This window comes from Gigantopelta aegis, chromosome 10 (assembly GCF_016097555.1).
Source record: "Gigantopelta aegis isolate Gae_Host chromosome 10, Gae_host_genome, whole genome shotgun sequence".
Lineage (NCBI taxonomy): Eukaryota > Metazoa > Mollusca > Gastropoda > Neomphalida > Peltospiridae > Gigantopelta > Gigantopelta aegis.
In genome coordinates this window covers 56,500,664-56,518,714 of record NC_054708.1, presented here as the reverse complement: position 1 = coordinate 56,518,714, position 18,051 = coordinate 56,500,664, and the positions used below count along the sequence as shown (strand labels likewise).

At 35.5% G+C, this 18,051-nt stretch overlaps 1 protein-coding gene across 1 annotated transcript in view; it reads right to left on the bottom strand.

Moving 5' to 3' along the window:
- Positions 1-10,133: 10,133 nt before the first annotated feature.
- The window catches only part of LOC121383708 (N-acetylated-alpha-linked acidic dipeptidase 2-like), a 42,482-nt gene continuing 34,564 nt past the window's right edge, over positions 10,134-18,051 (bottom strand). Inside the window, exons 15-16 of the mRNA XM_041513803.1 lie at positions 11,016-11,108; positions 10,134-10,484 (exon numbers count right to left, since the gene is read on the bottom strand). Of these exons, the coding sequence (XP_041369737.1) occupies positions 10,274-10,484; positions 11,016-11,108 (304 nt within the window). The 3' untranslated portion in view covers positions 10,134-10,273. The remainder of the gene's footprint in view (positions 10,485-11,015; positions 11,109-18,051) is intronic.

The window sequence follows — 18,051 nt, the reverse complement described above, 5'->3', positions numbered from 1 at the left end:
AAAACACTGAAATTAAAGTTCCCGCCAAAATATTTATTAATTTCTGCTTTGAAATTTAACCTTTATACCTTCGGCTATATGCATATAAAAATTACAACCAAATAATTCCATTTACTAATTGAAAACAAGTATTTATTTTAAGTCTGTCCCGGGTCGAGCCTCTGGCTATCCAGAGACGGGCCCCGGGACAGTCATGCTCGAAACTCTAGTGGTATATGAGCATGTTAAAACATATTGGATTGGATTGGATTAATTTAAGGAGCATTCTTGAGAGTGTGCCAAACGTATTAAGTAGTGACTGTTTTATGCGTACACATTCAACACACTAAGTTTTTTCCATAATTCTTTGCAGACAACTGACAAAGAAACTAGGATATGACCATTCTATATTTATCCACAAACTGTTCGGGGAAACCCCTCTTGTCGTCCAGTACAATACTTTTAAAACTACATTCCCTGAAATATTTTTATTATTTAAGAATATAGAACAGAAAATCCAGTTACGTTTGGTGCATATATGACGCCGCATTCCGCATTGGTTTCACTACGCTGGCTTATCCAGGTCAAAAACAAAGCCATGATTTTGAAAGTGGAACACTTTTGACGGGGTCGTACCGATCTCGGTTTTCATTGGCTTATCACAAGTATAGAATTCCCCAAAAAGAGATCACGTGAGATTTCGCAATTTTTGAACAAATTTAACTGTCTTGATTGAGGGGTCGTCTCATATCTCCAAAACATATTTATATCGATAGAGGTATGGTACAACGCCTTTCCAGGGGTCGGCGAGTGGGGGATTTGCCTTGAAATTTTGACAGTGGCCAGCTGTTGGCATACGCGTTACATGTAAGGGGGTGTTACAAATTACGTAAAGCTCTAGGGGTAGAGGAAGAGGGTACTGTGTTCGATTTACGTAACATTTTTCAAGACAATATGTTATTTTTATTCATTACTTAGACCTAAAAAGGTGGGTTTTTGCGCGGTCAGTCTAGGATCGATCCCCATCGGCGGGTATACAAAAAGACCATGGTATGTGATATCCTGTCTGTGGGATGGTACATATAAACAATCCCTTGCTAAAAAAAAAAATGTAGCGGGTTTCCAAGGCGCGTGTGCAGGGATTTCAGCGGGGTTGGGGTTATAGACTGTGTTAAGCGAAGTTTATATGGGGCCATGCTCCCCCAAAAATACATTTCAATTTTTTTTAAGCTTGGGCAAGTAAGGGTTTCGACCTCCAATACTCTCCCCCTGCACATGCACCCGATTCCTCTCTAAGATTATATGTCAAAATTACCAAATGTCTCCATCACCTATGGATGAGACATCCATACCTTCACCAGTATGCAGATGATGTGCATGCTGCAGGGTCTCCACTGGGAAAACTGCGTCGGTTTTGATGGAACCCTGTTACCTATATGTAGGCCGGGCATGAACCAGTTAATATGCTTCAATGGACGCAAGAGTCCATGCCCTGAAGTTCCAATCGGTAGTAATGCCGAATGATCTTATAGCCAACCTGCATGGGCCAGTAAAAGGGAGGAGACATAACTGTGCCCGGTTTCGTATGAGCGGCCTAATTGAACAATGGGAGACCGGCCATGTATGGCGATCCTGCGGGGGGTGGGGCGGGGAGATATATATATATATATCAGTCAAACGTCGTTATATCTGTGTTGAAGGGTGTATACTACCAAATCAAATCCCATAGACGACAATAGTAACATATGTGGCTAAAACTCCTACCTGCAACGTATCAACCGACATAAACGCCACGGATATAAATACTACCACCCCTCACACTTAAAGTGAATCAGAAAAAAATGGGGGTCAAGCTGCTCGTTTCTGAGATAACGGGTAGCGTCTATGACTACCCTAGTTCCGCACAAAATTCGAGTACTTTTTTTTACAGGTACCCCATACATGTTTCAAGCACAAGGCTACTTGACACATTGGTACTAGATGAAATAAAATTGCATTTTTTTTTAACCCAGATAAAACTATTATTTTTTACAACCAACACACTCACATTTATAACCAATCACAGGACTTGTGGTGTTCACTTCTCTATCAAAAGTTCGGTGCACCTCCAACTTTGACCCAGCCGGAAGTTATTTGGTCTAGTACTACCTGAAGGGACAGGACCAATATGCTCGAGATTTCGGTAGCTCTAGATAAACATAACAGTTTCCTGATGAAAATTATCCCAAACAGAAATTTATGTTTGCAAACTTAAATACACTAAACAGTATAGTGTTTTTTTGTATTTTAACATTTCCCTTTTTTATGTGTGTGAATTTCTTCATGCTGACATTGTTACTAAGTATAACAAAATATGTCAATATACAGGCGAACACTAATACAAACCAACCACTTCTCGACGTGGCCTTTGATTGCTTTGCAACTGTGGCTTTAAAGTCCTCTATCATAACATGACTTGTGATCTGGGCTAAACCTGCTAGTAGGTGGTCAGTTTTTGTTGTTTCGATCCAGTTTCTCACAACATCAAGAGCATTATTAAAAAGTCTCCGCCGTAGTAGGTCGTTTGGGTTCGGCAATTGTGTCATTATTATCAGTAGCATCATTGTCGTCGTCGTCGTCGTTATTAGTTGTTAAAGTTTTTGCACAAATTATTATGTCATTAATGTTGTCATTATCGGTCGCGGTCTCACATGCTTAACTGGCAATTGGTAAGCCTCGTAATAGAGATTAGCATGCTCGAGATAACAGTGTTTAATTTCGTAACATTTCATAGAAAAATTGCCGGGACCGGCACAGGACCTCGAGATATGTTGGGTACTAGAGTTTACAGAGATCGAGATAAACAAGTTTGTCTGTATATATATTAAATATATATTACCGGTATATATATTTATTTATATATTAGATATTAGATAGATATTAGATACTATATTATATTATATATTATGTATTGCATTGCATTGCATAGCATTGTGTTTGTGTGTAGCATTTGTGTGTATTATGTATTGCATTGTGTGTATTACGTATTGCATTTGTGTGTATTATGTATTGTATCGTGTATTATGTATTGCGTTTGTGTGTATTATGCATTGCATCGTATATTATATTATATGTATGTATGTATGTATGTATGTATGTATGTATGTATGTATGTATGTATGTATGTATGTATGTATGTATGTATGTATGTATGTATGTATGTGTAACGGGGTAAAAATATATAACACTGTATGTATATATGTTTTATTTTATTTGCTACTTATTTTATAATATTTTATTAATGGGTTATTTCGTTTGTTTTTAGGATATTCGCGTAGAGAATACCCTATTAGACAACGCCCTAACCTTTCTTTCCGGCATTGGAGTTTAGCCAATGATATTTTATTCTGTGTCATGTGACATTGGTCACGGCTGTCCGTGTGTGCAAGCCATCAACACACGACATAATTCTCAACTATTTCTTGATTATTTTTTCATCTTTTCTGCGTACGGTTACACAGGTTTGACTAACATGAATTTGTGTAATTATTGCATGTGTAGCTATTGATAGATATAAAATCATCTGTATTTAACTATTGATAAATAAAAATCATAATCTGTATTAACTATGGATAGATATAAATTGTGTATTAAAAGTATATTAATTATGTACTGTAAAGACAATAATTATTGCACCATTATATATTTTGTGTAGGATTACGTATTGCATTTGTGTGTACTATTTATGTATAGTGTATCGTGTGCCAGCGCTTGTATTTTGTGTATTGTGTATTTTTGTATTGAATCAGTGGGTTATGCATTGGATGTATATACATGTTTATTCTGATACCGTATATTATATCTATAATGTATTGACGATGTGTATTTTGTAAAGTTGTGAGATGTATAACATTTGCATTGTATGTATGTATGTATATTACATATTTGTATGTACTATTTTCAGGACCTTTATTTGACGGTATGTATGTCTTTATGATGTAACCCATGTACATGTATGTATGTATGTATGTATGTATGTATGTATGTATGTATGTATACATACATACATACATACATACATACATACATACATACAAGAGATCAATGTCTTGACATCTTCATACACATTATAACACAAAGCATATTGAAAGAAAATAACAAAAAGAAACATTTTGGAAATATATCAAAAAGTGAATGAATGAATGAATGAATGAATGTTTAACGACACCCCAGCAAGAAAAATACATCGGCTATTGGGTGTCAAACTATGGTAATGCAAATAAATAAAGTGATGATCAACATCAATATAAAAATTCAAGATTTAAACAAAAACAGTGTAAAGAACTGCAAAAATACAAACACAAATATCACAGAATTTTACGGATACTGAATTTTACTCTAAACTTCAATTTGTGCTGTATTGGCCATTCTCAAAGAGAATGTTACACCCCTGCACCACGGTGAGGTTACAGCACGCGCAGGGGCAAAAAGTGAAAGGAAGGCTCTAAGGAAATTAATAATGAATGACTCGATAGTCATAAAAAAAACAAGCCGACAAAAGTTCTACCATTGTAATTATGAACAAAGACAGTTATATTGCAGAAGTCAAGAGACAGCTATCAGACAAACGATTTTACAAAAAAACAGAAACAGACTTAACTGAGGCTCATATAAAAACTGTTAGCAAAATAATACATCAAATGCGCAATAATCAAGAAATTACAGAGGATGTATTTAAATGTTTAAAACACGAGGAACGTCAGACTCCACAGTTCTATATTTTACCTAAAGTACACAAAACTGTTAATAAAGACCTCCCTCTGGGATATCCAGGACGCCCAATCATATCCGGATGTAATTCACCAACAACACGTATTTCTTGTCTCATAGATGACATTCTGAAGCCACACTTCGAAAAATTAGACTCATATGTACGTGACACATCGGACTTTCTTACAAAATTGCGTAATCTACCAAATGTATCCAAAGAATCATTCCTCGTAACTATGGACGTTTCATCTTTATATACAAACATTCCTCACAACGAAGGGATTGAAGCAATAGAAAGAACTCTAACTGGTGATAATTACAACTCCAACATACCCATTAAAACCATTAGTAAACTAGTTGCAACAATATTAGAATCAAATAATTTTCAATTTAATGGTGAAAACTTTATCCAAATACAAGGCACTGCAATGGGTACAAGAATGGCCTCTAGTTATGCTAATTTATTTATGGGTTGTTTTGAAAAAGTTCTGCTGAGCAAATGTGTTAGATCGCCGCTACTTTGGCTTAGATATATAGATGACATATTTTTTATTTGGGACCATTCTGAACAAGATCTTAATAAATTCATTGAATCTGCCAATCAACAGCACCCTACCATTCAATTTACATACACATATTCAAGGAATAAAGTTACATTTTTAGATGTCGATGTCATTAAAACAGATAGTGGGTCTTTTTCATCAACTGTTCACACAAAAGTAACAAACACACACCAATATTTACATTTCAAACCAGCTCACCCCAAGGCATGTAAAAAAGGAATTCCTTTCAGTCAAGCTAAAAGGTACACCAGAATCATTTCAAACAGTGACACGTTACAAACTGAATTAAATAGTTTGAAAAAACACTTCTTGAATAGACTTTACCCTCCTGCCATTGTAAATAATGCTATAGAAAAAACATTAATTGGACCCAAAGAAAAACATATCGAATCTCCTGCATTTACGTCTGAACAAGAAACAATGATACCTTTTGTCGTAACATACAACCCATGCCTACCAAATATTGGCCATATATTACACAGATATTGGGGAATTCTCGAACAGTCAAGTAAACTCAACATACTAGCACAAAGTAAACCAATTGTTGCTTTTAAAAGACCACATAATCTTAAAGACATGCTTGTTCATTCTAAACTACAATCTAATGATGATAATAAAAAGCGATCTGCATTAAAATGAGGTGAAAGTAAATGTAAAAATGACAAATTCCTTGAAGAAAAAAACGCACTTTGAAAGCAGTCAAACTGGACGCGTTTATCCCATAAAACATACTATGACATGCTGTTCTTCAAACGTGATTTATCTTATCACCTGCACAAAATGTAGTATGCAATATGTAGACAAACAAGGGGGTAAGCTGTCTTTACGTATGAATGGACATCGTAGCGACATCAATTTATATCCTAGCAAATCTACGTTGGTTAATACCCACTTTAATACGAATTATCATTCCATATCTAACTCTTTTTTATGCCTATTGAACAAGTATTTAGCAATGATGAACATCATCGACTAGTTAGAGAAACTTTTTGGATACACGAACTGAGAACCAAAACGCCACATGGACTTAATGATAACGTTATATTTCATTTTAACACATCTTAGGCATTCAGTAACGTTATAAATATCCAATGCAGTACAGTGACATTACTTTGTGTTTCCATGTTCCATAATTAATTAAATAATCTTGTCTTTATAGTAATGTAACAAAATTGCTATAAAATGCATTTATACACTTATTATTACCTTTTTCTATTTAAAATGTGACATTGTTCTTTAAAATTTCAATATGTTCAGTTAGTGGTCTAATGTCTGTTTTGACGGCTACTTTTCAATGTATTAACCTGCTGTTTTTAGACTACTGTTGTATCTACGCAGATCCTGAACAAATTGATAAAACAATATTACAATAATGGAAATGAGACTGTATAATAAATAAAAAATAATCTGTTTGTCTCAATGACGTCATGATGAGAATGACGTCAGGATGACGTTACGTCATCTTATTGTTAATTTGAAAAAGGCAATATGCCGAAACATGTTATTATTAATTAACTGAACTGTTGGTAGTAGTTTTTTTTATTTTTTTAAATGCAATTTTGTTATATATATATATATATATATTATATTATATATATTATATATTGTGTATATATATATTGTTATATATGCTACATATTAAACCGAATGATCACTTCAGGAATCAGTCAAAGTGTGATGGCAGTTTACTAAAACTACTATTAGATGAAGTCGTTCCGTCGTTGCATAGTCGCTTGTTGTACGAAGGGACGAATGAATGAATGAATGAATGTATGTTTAACGACACCCCAGCACGAAAAATACATCGGCTAGTGGGTGTCAAACTATGGTAATGCAAATAAATAAAGTGATGATGAACATCAATATAAAAATAAGACTTAAACAAAAACAGTGTAAAGAACTGTGCAAAAACACAAATATCACAGAATTTTACGGATACTGAATTCTACTCAAAACTTCAATTTTGTGCTGTATTGGCCATTCTCAAAGAGAATGTTACACCCCTGCACCACGGTGAGGTTACAGCACACACAGGGGACGAAGACAGTGCTGCGTATTTTTCACTGTTAGAGCCGTTTTTGATCATTGAAATCAGATAGATTTATATTACCTAGATTGTTTTGATTGGATTATCCATTTCGAAGTGTTCCAGGTCATTCTGGTGTTTATAATACCACGAAATGCATTTTTCACATTTTGAAAAACGCACGGTTATGGAGACGATCTCAAGGATATTTTAAAGGATAATTTCCCCGTTACAACGTCACACTCTATTGAAACTTGATCTAAATGTGTTACAAGTTCGTAGATTAACCAAATTTGAAACTGGGGTCTGCGACAATTATTGCCACTGTTTTCTTCGCAATGTACGTAAGAAAGAAAGGTCGACTGCTAAAATTGAATTACCTATAATATAATACGCAAGGTCTTGTTAACAGTTTCCACGACCGTTCTGATCACTTATCTGCACTGTCGATATTTATTGTACTACCTGCAACCGCAGTTCGCAAGGTTATATTTGGGTTCAAGTTCCACACCGTAAAACACATCGTTCTAACTATTGCGTGCAAACATGAATTCTATAAATACAACCTCAGTGGGCGTCACCATCTTTGTCACATAACATAAAAGTTGTTTTCTACAAGGTGGCCGAGTATATACTCTCGGCAACATGAAGGTTGGCAGTCTACACAGCAGTCGTATTTTGGGGGAAAGACCAGCGTAAGCCCATCACACTCCACCTAAACTTTCCCATGCGATGCAAAGCACGGGTTATATGCACCACTATCACCAACACCACAACCGTCATCACCAAGCGAAAAAAAAAGAAACACGTACAAGATGAATATTTGTTTCTTATAAAAAAATAAAAGGGTCTACAATACGTACATTGATATTGCATAAAACGCTAAATAAGGAATATTTATTTCTTCTAAAATACAAGAGAGAATAATATGGAATTGTATCCTACGTATATACTAATAAATATGAAAATTCACAAGACAAAATTTTATTAAAAGTGATTACATCACATATGAACACATTATGTTTGTAGCTACTATTATTAGGCATATGTGTGAAAATAGCACAACCGTATTTGCAATTTAAGTGGACATGTGATAAACCAAATACAAGACTGCGTCGTAATTGGCTTATTAGCAGGTTGATTCATGAACAAATTGAAAAAAACCCCATATATTTAGCGAAATTGTCAACAAGGAAATGCCAGAATACTACCTAAACTGTATCAGGAAACTGATAGATTGTTACGTAACGAAACAGAACAAACCGGAATATGCCCTAATGTAATAATTATTTTGGTAATAACAACTTGCAATCATTCCAAACGTCTTTATTTGCTAACAGAAAAGAGTATATATATATATATATATATATATATATATATATATATATATATATATATATATATATCTATATCTAGTTATCAAGTGAAATTATTTTGCCCTTTATTTTTTATAAATTGTAAATTACTGTTATGTAAACTATGCAGATATTTACAAATTGTCACTGACAGGGACCATTTTCCGGGTTAATAATAATAATAATAAACAAATAATATGCAAAGTACCATTATAAAAAATCCCACATATTAAAACAATTTTAAATCTCAAATTATATGGACAGGAAACATGATATTTTCAGAGATGTTTCAACCAACAAAGTATAACTAGAATCGATGATGAACACTTCAGTTTATTAGACTTTCCATCCAATTACAATTTCTATGTGATACTGACTTTTATTCCACATTTTAATTTGATATATCTGTGATATTTGTATTTTTACAGAGTTCTTTATTTTTATATTGATGTTTATCATCACACTATTTTTGCATTTACCCTAGTTTGGCATCCAACATCATATGACTTTTCGTGCTGGGTGTCGTTAAACATCTATTCTATTATTATTTATTAGATTTAATATTCTTGCTTAACTTGAAAGAAATGATTGTGTAAAATACCGAATTAAATATACTTCAAAGGAAAAAATATTAAGAAATAGTGGTAAAGGAGAAAACTTAAAATTATGGACAGAATTGTTGCTGTAAAAACTCTAATTATTCCTAAAATATCACATCATTTAATATTTTTACCAACTCCATCGCTTACATTGATAAACCAAATGCATGAAATATTCTATCTTCTTCTGATTATTTCTATTAAGATTATGTATATTGCAATTTCAACGGAACTGCCTAAACATATATACACCTGGAAATTAATTAAGCACCATCTAGTTTTCACCACGTGGCTTATACTTCGCAATGCAATTGTGAATGTTTCTTGACTACAATATATTGAAATTAATGTTCTGTGTATACAGATGATATTGATGAAGATTGACAGCATGTAATGCTGTCGTTACACCAACAGCTGACGTCTTCTAGAGAAAAGAAAAAACACTAAATATACATAGAACTGTATAATAACCATGGAACTGGAATCACAAAGGTATGCTTCTCATAAGTTACTTATTCATGCCATGTCGGTAATTACCCTGTAGATAAATGGTAGGCCTATATAAGAATTCTCAGTATGAATGAATGAATGAATGAATGAATGTTTAACGACACCCCAGCACGAAAAATACATCGGCTATTGGGTGTCAAACTATGGTAATGCAAATAAATAAAGTGATGATCAACATCAATATAAAAATTCAAGACTTAAACAAAAACAGTGTAAAGAACTGTGCAAAAACACAAATATCACAGAATTTTACGGATACTCAATTGTACTCAAAACTTCAATTTTGTGCTGTATTGGCCATTCTCAAAGAGAAAATTACACCCCTGCACCACGGTGAGGTTACAGCACACGCAGGGGTCTCAGTATGAGGTTTAACCTCCTTTGATACTGGCAGTTACTACTAAACGCCCTTGTGGCTCCAATTCAACTGAGACTGTCCTTATTTAATTTCCAAATGTATATACTAAGACATATTATAAAGACATGTACATGTCAGGTTGATTCTCGTACAAAGTTCGTGACGTCACGCGGTGTGGCAGCCGCTGCATCGATGATGTACAGAATGACGGAGAAATGAAGTTTGGCCTGCTCCCACCTGGCGGACGTGTTCGGGTGTTTGTCTATTTCAAACAGAATATCCACCAGACCCGGGAAGCTAATTCCGGCGTATATGTCGTTGCTGTTCTCGGCGAAAATGACGTGTCTGGGTATATATAAAAAAGAAGAAATGGTAAATAAGGAAGTTAAATTTAAACTAAGGTTGAAAATGAGCAACTATGTGCTATTACCTTATACTAATAATATAAGACGGGTTGGTCTGCTGTCGTTTGTGGGGATTTGTTTTGGGTAATGATCTGAAATTTCGGATCCTTGATAGTTATCAATGCCAGCCTATTCCCGGGTGATAAAATACAATATATTACGTTACACTTAGACTACAATTACCAGGGTGCAGAGGGTGGGAACTGTAAAAATAGTGTTGTACATTTAAAAAAGTTTTCTCTGAACAGAACTTTTAAACCAATGGGCACTTTGTGTATTTGTTCTGCCCTCCCCCCCCCCCCCCCGCCCCTCCCCCACTCCGCTAACGAATATGAAATTATAATATAGTGTGTGTTAGGAAACTATTTATACTTCAGTATGCATTAAACTAAATAATAATAAGGTAAGAGGTGAAGGTGCTTTTTGGAAAAGAAAGACTTTGTATGATAGCAATAACACTGTTTAAACTCACTTCAGTGTCGGTCTGTCTGGTAATCCCTGAGGGTCGAGGAAAGCTTTCTCTAGTAGAGTTAGCTGATCGTTCACCATACGAATAGCCATCGGGCTAAGGAAACAAACGAAACTCTGATATTATTGAGTCAGCTTTAAATATACTAAAAATGAAAAGGTAAATAAGAAGTAAGTGTCCTGTTCAGTGCCATGACCTACTTTCTGTGACCTTTACCTACTTAACTTGTGACCTTGACCTTGATGACCTTATCAAAAGTAAGCATAGTTATATTACTTTTCTACAAGAAACCTTTTGGGATGATAATTTTATTGAGAGTTATAAACATTTATGGGATGGTAAACTATTTTATAATAATTGTCCTAATAATAATAGAAAGGGTGTGGCAATATTAATATCAAAAGATTGTCGATATACATTTACTTTTGATAGCTGTGATAATGAAGGTAGAGTTTTGAATATTAATGCTAATATTGAAGACGTTGATTACAATTTTATTAAAGGGACACACCCTAGTTAAGTTTATTTGTTAACCATTACGGCGTTGTTTTTCGCTATTAAACCCCATTTTTCACAAATAAAATTGCACTTTACTTACATTTTATTATTTAGAATACACATTTCCATTCACCTGAAGTGCTTTTTGGTAATCCTGATGTTTGTAAAACCACGAAATGCTACTGACCCTACCAGTTACCGCCCCATCGCTCTCACAAGCTGCATCTGCAAAACTATGGAACGAATGATCAATCGTAGACTTGTCTGGTTTCTCGAGTCCCACAAATTGCTTACTAACGTGCAATGTGGGTTCAGATCCAGTCGAGGTACGGTTGATCATCTCGTTCGATTTGAAACGTTTTGTCGCGAGGCCTTCGTCAATAATCAACACCTGGTTTCAGTGTTCTTTGATTTGGAAAAGGCCTACGATACCACATGGAAGTATGGGATTTTAAAAGACCTCCATGGCATGGGCCTAAGAGGTCTTCTTCCAAATTTTATTTGTAACTTTTTAAAAGATAGAATTTTTAAAGTGCGAGTGGGATCCACGTTTTCAGATTCCCACTCACAAGACATGGGGGTGCCCCAAGGTAGCATCCTGTCGGTTACCCTATTCTTAATTAAAATTAACAGCATCGCCCAGTGTTTAAAACCTGGTGTCGATTGCTCACTATACGTTGACGATTTTCAAATTTGTTACAGGTCGTCCAATATGAGTATCATTGAGCGTCATTTGCAGCTTTGTTTGAATAAGCTTCAACAATGGACAACTGACAATGGCTTTCGATTCTCAAAGTCAAAAACGGTCTGTATGCACTTCTGCCAGAAAAGAGGTCACCACCTAGACCCTCAGCTGTTTCTGGACAAAAGCCCGATTCCCGTGGTCGAGGAGACCAAATTTCTGGGAATTATATTTGACAGGAAGCTATCTTTCATACCTCATTTAAAATATGTTAAAAAGAAAGGGCTAAAGGCCCTAAATATTCTCAAAGTTATTGCCAGCACAGAGTGGGGAGCAGACCGTAAGGTTATGCTCCGACTGTATCGATCTTTGATTAGATCTAAACTAGATTACGGCTCTATTGTGTATGGGTCGGCACGCAAGACGTACTTGCAGATGCTTGATCCAATACACAACCAGGGACTTAGGCTTTGTCTTGGTGCTTTCAGAACATCTCCTGTGCAAAGTTTGTACGTCGATGCACACGAACCTAGTTTGGGTGCTAGACGTGCAAAGCTGTCTCTGCAGTATGCTACCAAGATAAAGTCAATGCCAAAACACCCCACTCATAACGCTATCTTTGACAACCGATTTATGAAGTTGTTTGATGCGAAGCCAAATGCAATCTGCACATTTGGTCTTCGCATTAGGCAGCTTTTATCTGCTTCCAACATTGATCTTTCAGACATTTTGGAAACACCTTCATATTTTGTTTTGCCACCTTGGTGCATAAAACCACCTAAAATTGTGTTGGATCTCGTGCATCTGAAGAAAGATCGCACGGATCCAATTATTTATAACCAATATTTTATGGAAATAAAAGAGAAATACTGTGACTACATCCCTATTTAGACGGATGGGTCACGGGATGGGAATTCTGTGGCTTGTGCCACAGTTTTTCCATCAGACAAAATAATCTCTATGAGATTGCCTGATTTGGCATCTATATTTAGTGCCGAAACTTGGGCAATTATTAAAGCCCTAGAGGAAATCAAAACCTCTAGCTCCTCTAAATTTATAATCTATACCGACTCACTTTCGTGTCTCCAGTCTTTACAATATATTAAGCTGGAACATCCCTTAATTGGGATGCTGATACGAAAGTGTGTCTTTTTATCTATTAACAATAAGAATATTGTGTTTTGTTGGGTACCCAGCCATGTTGGCATCAGAGGCAATGAAGAGGCAGATTGTGCTGCCAAGTCTGCTTTGACTTTGCCACGTGCCAATGCTGGTATTCCCTATAGTGATCTCAAACATCACGTAAATAATTATATCTTTTCTACTTGGCAAGATGATTGGAACGGTGCGGTCGCGAACAAGCTTCATTCTGTTAAGCCAGTCCTGACAGAGTGGCAGTCCTCCTACAGTCGGTGCAGAAGGGATGAAAGTCTTGTGTCGTGCTCGCATCGGACATACTTACATTACCCATTCATTTATTCTCAAGAAGGATCCTCCACCTCGGTGTGAGCATTGTCAGTGTACACTGACGGTGCACCATATTTTGGTGGAGTGTAATCATCTGATCCAGACTAGAAACGATATATTCGAAGCAAGGGATGTGGTGGAATCCTTTAGATTCCACCCTGAACTTGTACTAAAGTTTTTAAAAGAAACTGGATTTTATTCCAAATTTATATTTACTTTTGTGTAATATTTGATTTGTAACATGAATTTTACCTTTATAACAAATGTGATATGTATTATTTTGTACAGCTCTTTACACTGTCTTTGACTTAACATTTCAAATTTCATGTACCACCGCACAGCTCTATACACTGTTTTTAACCTAACCTTTTATTTTTACCATTGTATGACACCCAATAGCCGATGTATTATTTGTGCTGGGGTGTCGTTAAACATCCATTCAATTCAATTCATGCATTTTTCGTATTTTTTCACAAGACGTGTTGTCGAGAAAAAACCGTTAAGCAAGCGAAGTCCAATCTATTTTTAGAGGGGATATTTCCATTTCAATGTCACAGACGTTGGTATATCACGTGACCGTTATCATTTTGGTTCGGTTTGTTTTCTCGTGCACAGTTCGCGCAATCAACATCCGATTTGTTGTTGTTCAGTTGTGAGATTTTTCTTCACAGTTCGTGAACATTTTCAGTAACAATAAAGTTCAGACAAGTAAGTGTCTCAATACAAAACGTTACAAACCCTTAAAACCAATAATTTTGCTAAGTCTTACGATATCTGGAGAGGGGATACAACCAGGACAGAACAGTTGGAACATGTCCAGGAGAGGTGAAACGAACGCACCCCAAGTCTGTGAAATTTGTCGTGACGTAGGCATTGTTGTGCTTCGAGCGACATCTACCGGTGACATCAGAATACAAACTTTCAAAATTATTTCAAGCAATTGGGACATGGGGATTACCATGGTATTTATCGATATAAAACCTGCTTTTTCACTCCATTGGATAAAAACGTGATCTAAGTGTGTTACAGGTTTGTAGATTAACCAAATTATAATTTATTTTCGCTGGATGGAACTAGGGTGTGCGGCTTTAATGTGTATGCACCATACAAAACGGATGAACGAATTGTTTTCTTTGAACAACTGGCTAGTTTTATAAAGGGTAAAAATAATATTATTGCAGGTGACTTTAATGAAACTTTGGATCCTTCTTTGGATATGGGTGTACATAATAAATAAAATTGTCTGAAATCTAGCAATGCTTTACATTCTGTTATTAACAATTATGGTCTTGTTGATATTTGGCGTTACAGAATCCCAGGCAAGGGAGAATTTAGTCGTCAACAAATTGTAGAAAATATAATGAAACATTCTAGAATAGATTTTGTTTTAATTTCTAGAAGCTTGTTGCAGTTTGTAACAAATACATATATTTCTTACACTGCATTTAGCGATCATATTTTTATATTTTTTAAGCTTGATTTGTCTCATATTGAGAGAGGTCAAGGTATTTGGATTTTTATAATGAGTTATTGTATGATGAATGTTTTTGTGAAACAATTCTTAATGTTACTAATGATGTATGTCAGTGTCCCTTACTGCAAAGTGAATGATTGAATGAATGGATGTTTAACGACACCCCAGCACGAAAAATACATCGGCTATTGGGTGTCAAACTATGGTAATGCAAATAAATAAAGTGATGATCAACATCAATATAAAAATTCAAGGTTCAAACAAAAACAGTGTAAAGAACTGTACAAAAATACAAATACAAATATCACAGAATTTTACGGACACTGAATTTTACTCTAAACTTCAATTTGTGCTGTATTGGCCATTCTCAAAGAGAATGTTACACCCCTGCACCACGGTCAGGTTACAGCACACGCAGGGGAAGATTTTTCGAATGACTCTCAGTAGCGCACTCCACCAACAAAGAGCCATTCCGCAGTTTCTTGATATTCTTAAGCTCTCCAGCTAGCCCTTGCAGACCCTTTTCAATCGCAAAGGGTGATAATTTCCGCAAGGCCCCATCATCCGATGATCCGATGACAAGGAACCTTGGCCAGGTTTTGCCAGAAATTACCTTTGATTTTTTTTACGTTCAAAGTCATGGACTCTTCATCTGATGACAATGAGTCCGAAACCTCGGTGTGGACCCGTTTAAGGGCCCCATCAGAAGGTATAAAGCTGTTTGTAGCCATAATTATAAGCGCAAATGTTCATCAACCATGTCCCCCCCCACCCACCACGGAGTCCAACAAGGGGACATGACGCTGCGGATAACCAGCAGACATTCATGCCAGGGATACATGATTGATATACTCAGGCAATAAAAAATAAATCACCCGATTGACCCTAGCCACCGCCCTAAGAGCAACAAATACAAAAGGTAATTAAAACAATGTTTGTTCTTGGCTATATAAACAAAACAAAGGTCGTTTGCTCTAGAGCTTGGCATGACCAGACGATTGATCAGGTCGGGCCTCCCTGACCACCCGTCTATATGAACTCCGGGCCAAAGTGATGTATTGCCAGAAGTCAAACCCGCAGGTATGCCCCAACTCAATCACCAGGATCCCATCATCCATTTTCACGGGTTGCACCTCACGGCAAACAAGGTGCCTCATACAAGGAGTTGTGCATTTATTGGCCATTCTTTAAAAGAATGTTCACCCCTGCACCACGGTGAGGTTAATGCACACGCAGGGGTTACTGCAAAGTGAACCACTAGTTTGGTGGGATAATTTAAAATATAAATTAAAACGATGTGCTATATAGTTTGCAATCAATAAACGTAAAGCTGAAAGTTAAAAATACTATTTTATTCAAAATGCATTAAAACGTGAATATGCTAGATTATATGTCAATCAAGATTATGATATAATAAAATTTAAAATTCTGGAAGAAGAATTACAAAATATTGAAAACATTAAGTGTAAAGGAGCTATTTTAAGATCAAAAGTACAATGGAATTTTGAATCAGACAGAAATACTTCTTTTTTCTTAATTTGAAGAATGAATGAATGAATGAATGTTTAATGACACCCCAACACGAAACAGACATCGGCTATTGGGTGTCAAACTATGGTAAATGTAAACCTAATGTGATGATCAACATCAATATAAAAATTCAACAGTTAAATGAATGAATGAATGCATGAATGAATGTTTAACGACATCCCAGCACGAAAAATACATCGGCTATTGGGTGTCAAACTATGGTAAAGGCAACAAAAAAAGTGTGATGATCAACATCAATATAAAAATTCAACAGTTCAATTAAAACACAGTGTAAAGAACTCTGCAACAAATACAAATATCACAGATACAATACATGTAGATATAATTAAAATTTAGAATAAAATTCAGTATCGGGTGAAAACAGCAATAAAAGTTAATCTTTTCGAGTTGCTGACACTCCACCAAAATGTGTCGCACAGTCAGAAGACACTGACAGTACTCACACTGAGGTGGAGGATCTTTCTTTAAGATAAATAAATGGGTCAAGTAAGTATGACCGATGCGGGCACGACACAAGACTATTTCATCCTTCCTGCACTGTCTATAAGAGGACTGCCACTCTCCCAAGACGGGCTTGATAGCATGAAGCTTGTTCGGAACCTCGCCGTCCCAATTACATTGCCAAATCAGTATAAGATACACCAACCCTGGCATGAGACAAATCCAAAGCAGACTTGGCAGCAAAATCTGACCCTTTCATTACCCCTGATACCAACATGGCTGGGCACCCAACAAAATACAACATCTTTATTGGCAATAGATAAAAAGACACACTTTCGTATCACCATCCCAATTCAGGGATGGTCCAGCTTCATATTACGTAAAGCTTGGAGACACGGAAGTGAGTCAGTAAAAATAATAAATTTGGATGCTATGGAATCTTTGATTTTTTCTAAGACTATCTAGAAAAACAGAAGATATACTAAACTTTGCGCAACATTTTTATTCCAAATGGTATACTCAGGAAAATGTAGATATAGAAAAAGAAGTTGAGTTATTAAAGTTAATAAATAACAAATTAAATGATATACAAATGCAAAATTGTGATAAAGATATTTCGATAGCTGAATTGACTAACGCTTTACATGGAATGAATAAAAATAAATCTCCTGGGGTGTATGGTCTTACAGTGGAATTTTATATTAAATCTTGGGACGTTTTTAAACCTTTATTTCATAAAGTTGTAATGTCAATTGAAAATGAAGAGCAGTTATCAAAAAGTATGAAAAAGGGAGTAATTAGTCTTTTTTTATAAGAAAAAAGGAGATAAAACAGATCTTAAATAGTTTATACCAATAAGTCTTTTGAATGTTGATTTAAAAATTATTTCAAGTCTTAGCTAATCGGCTTAAACAAGTTATGTCATC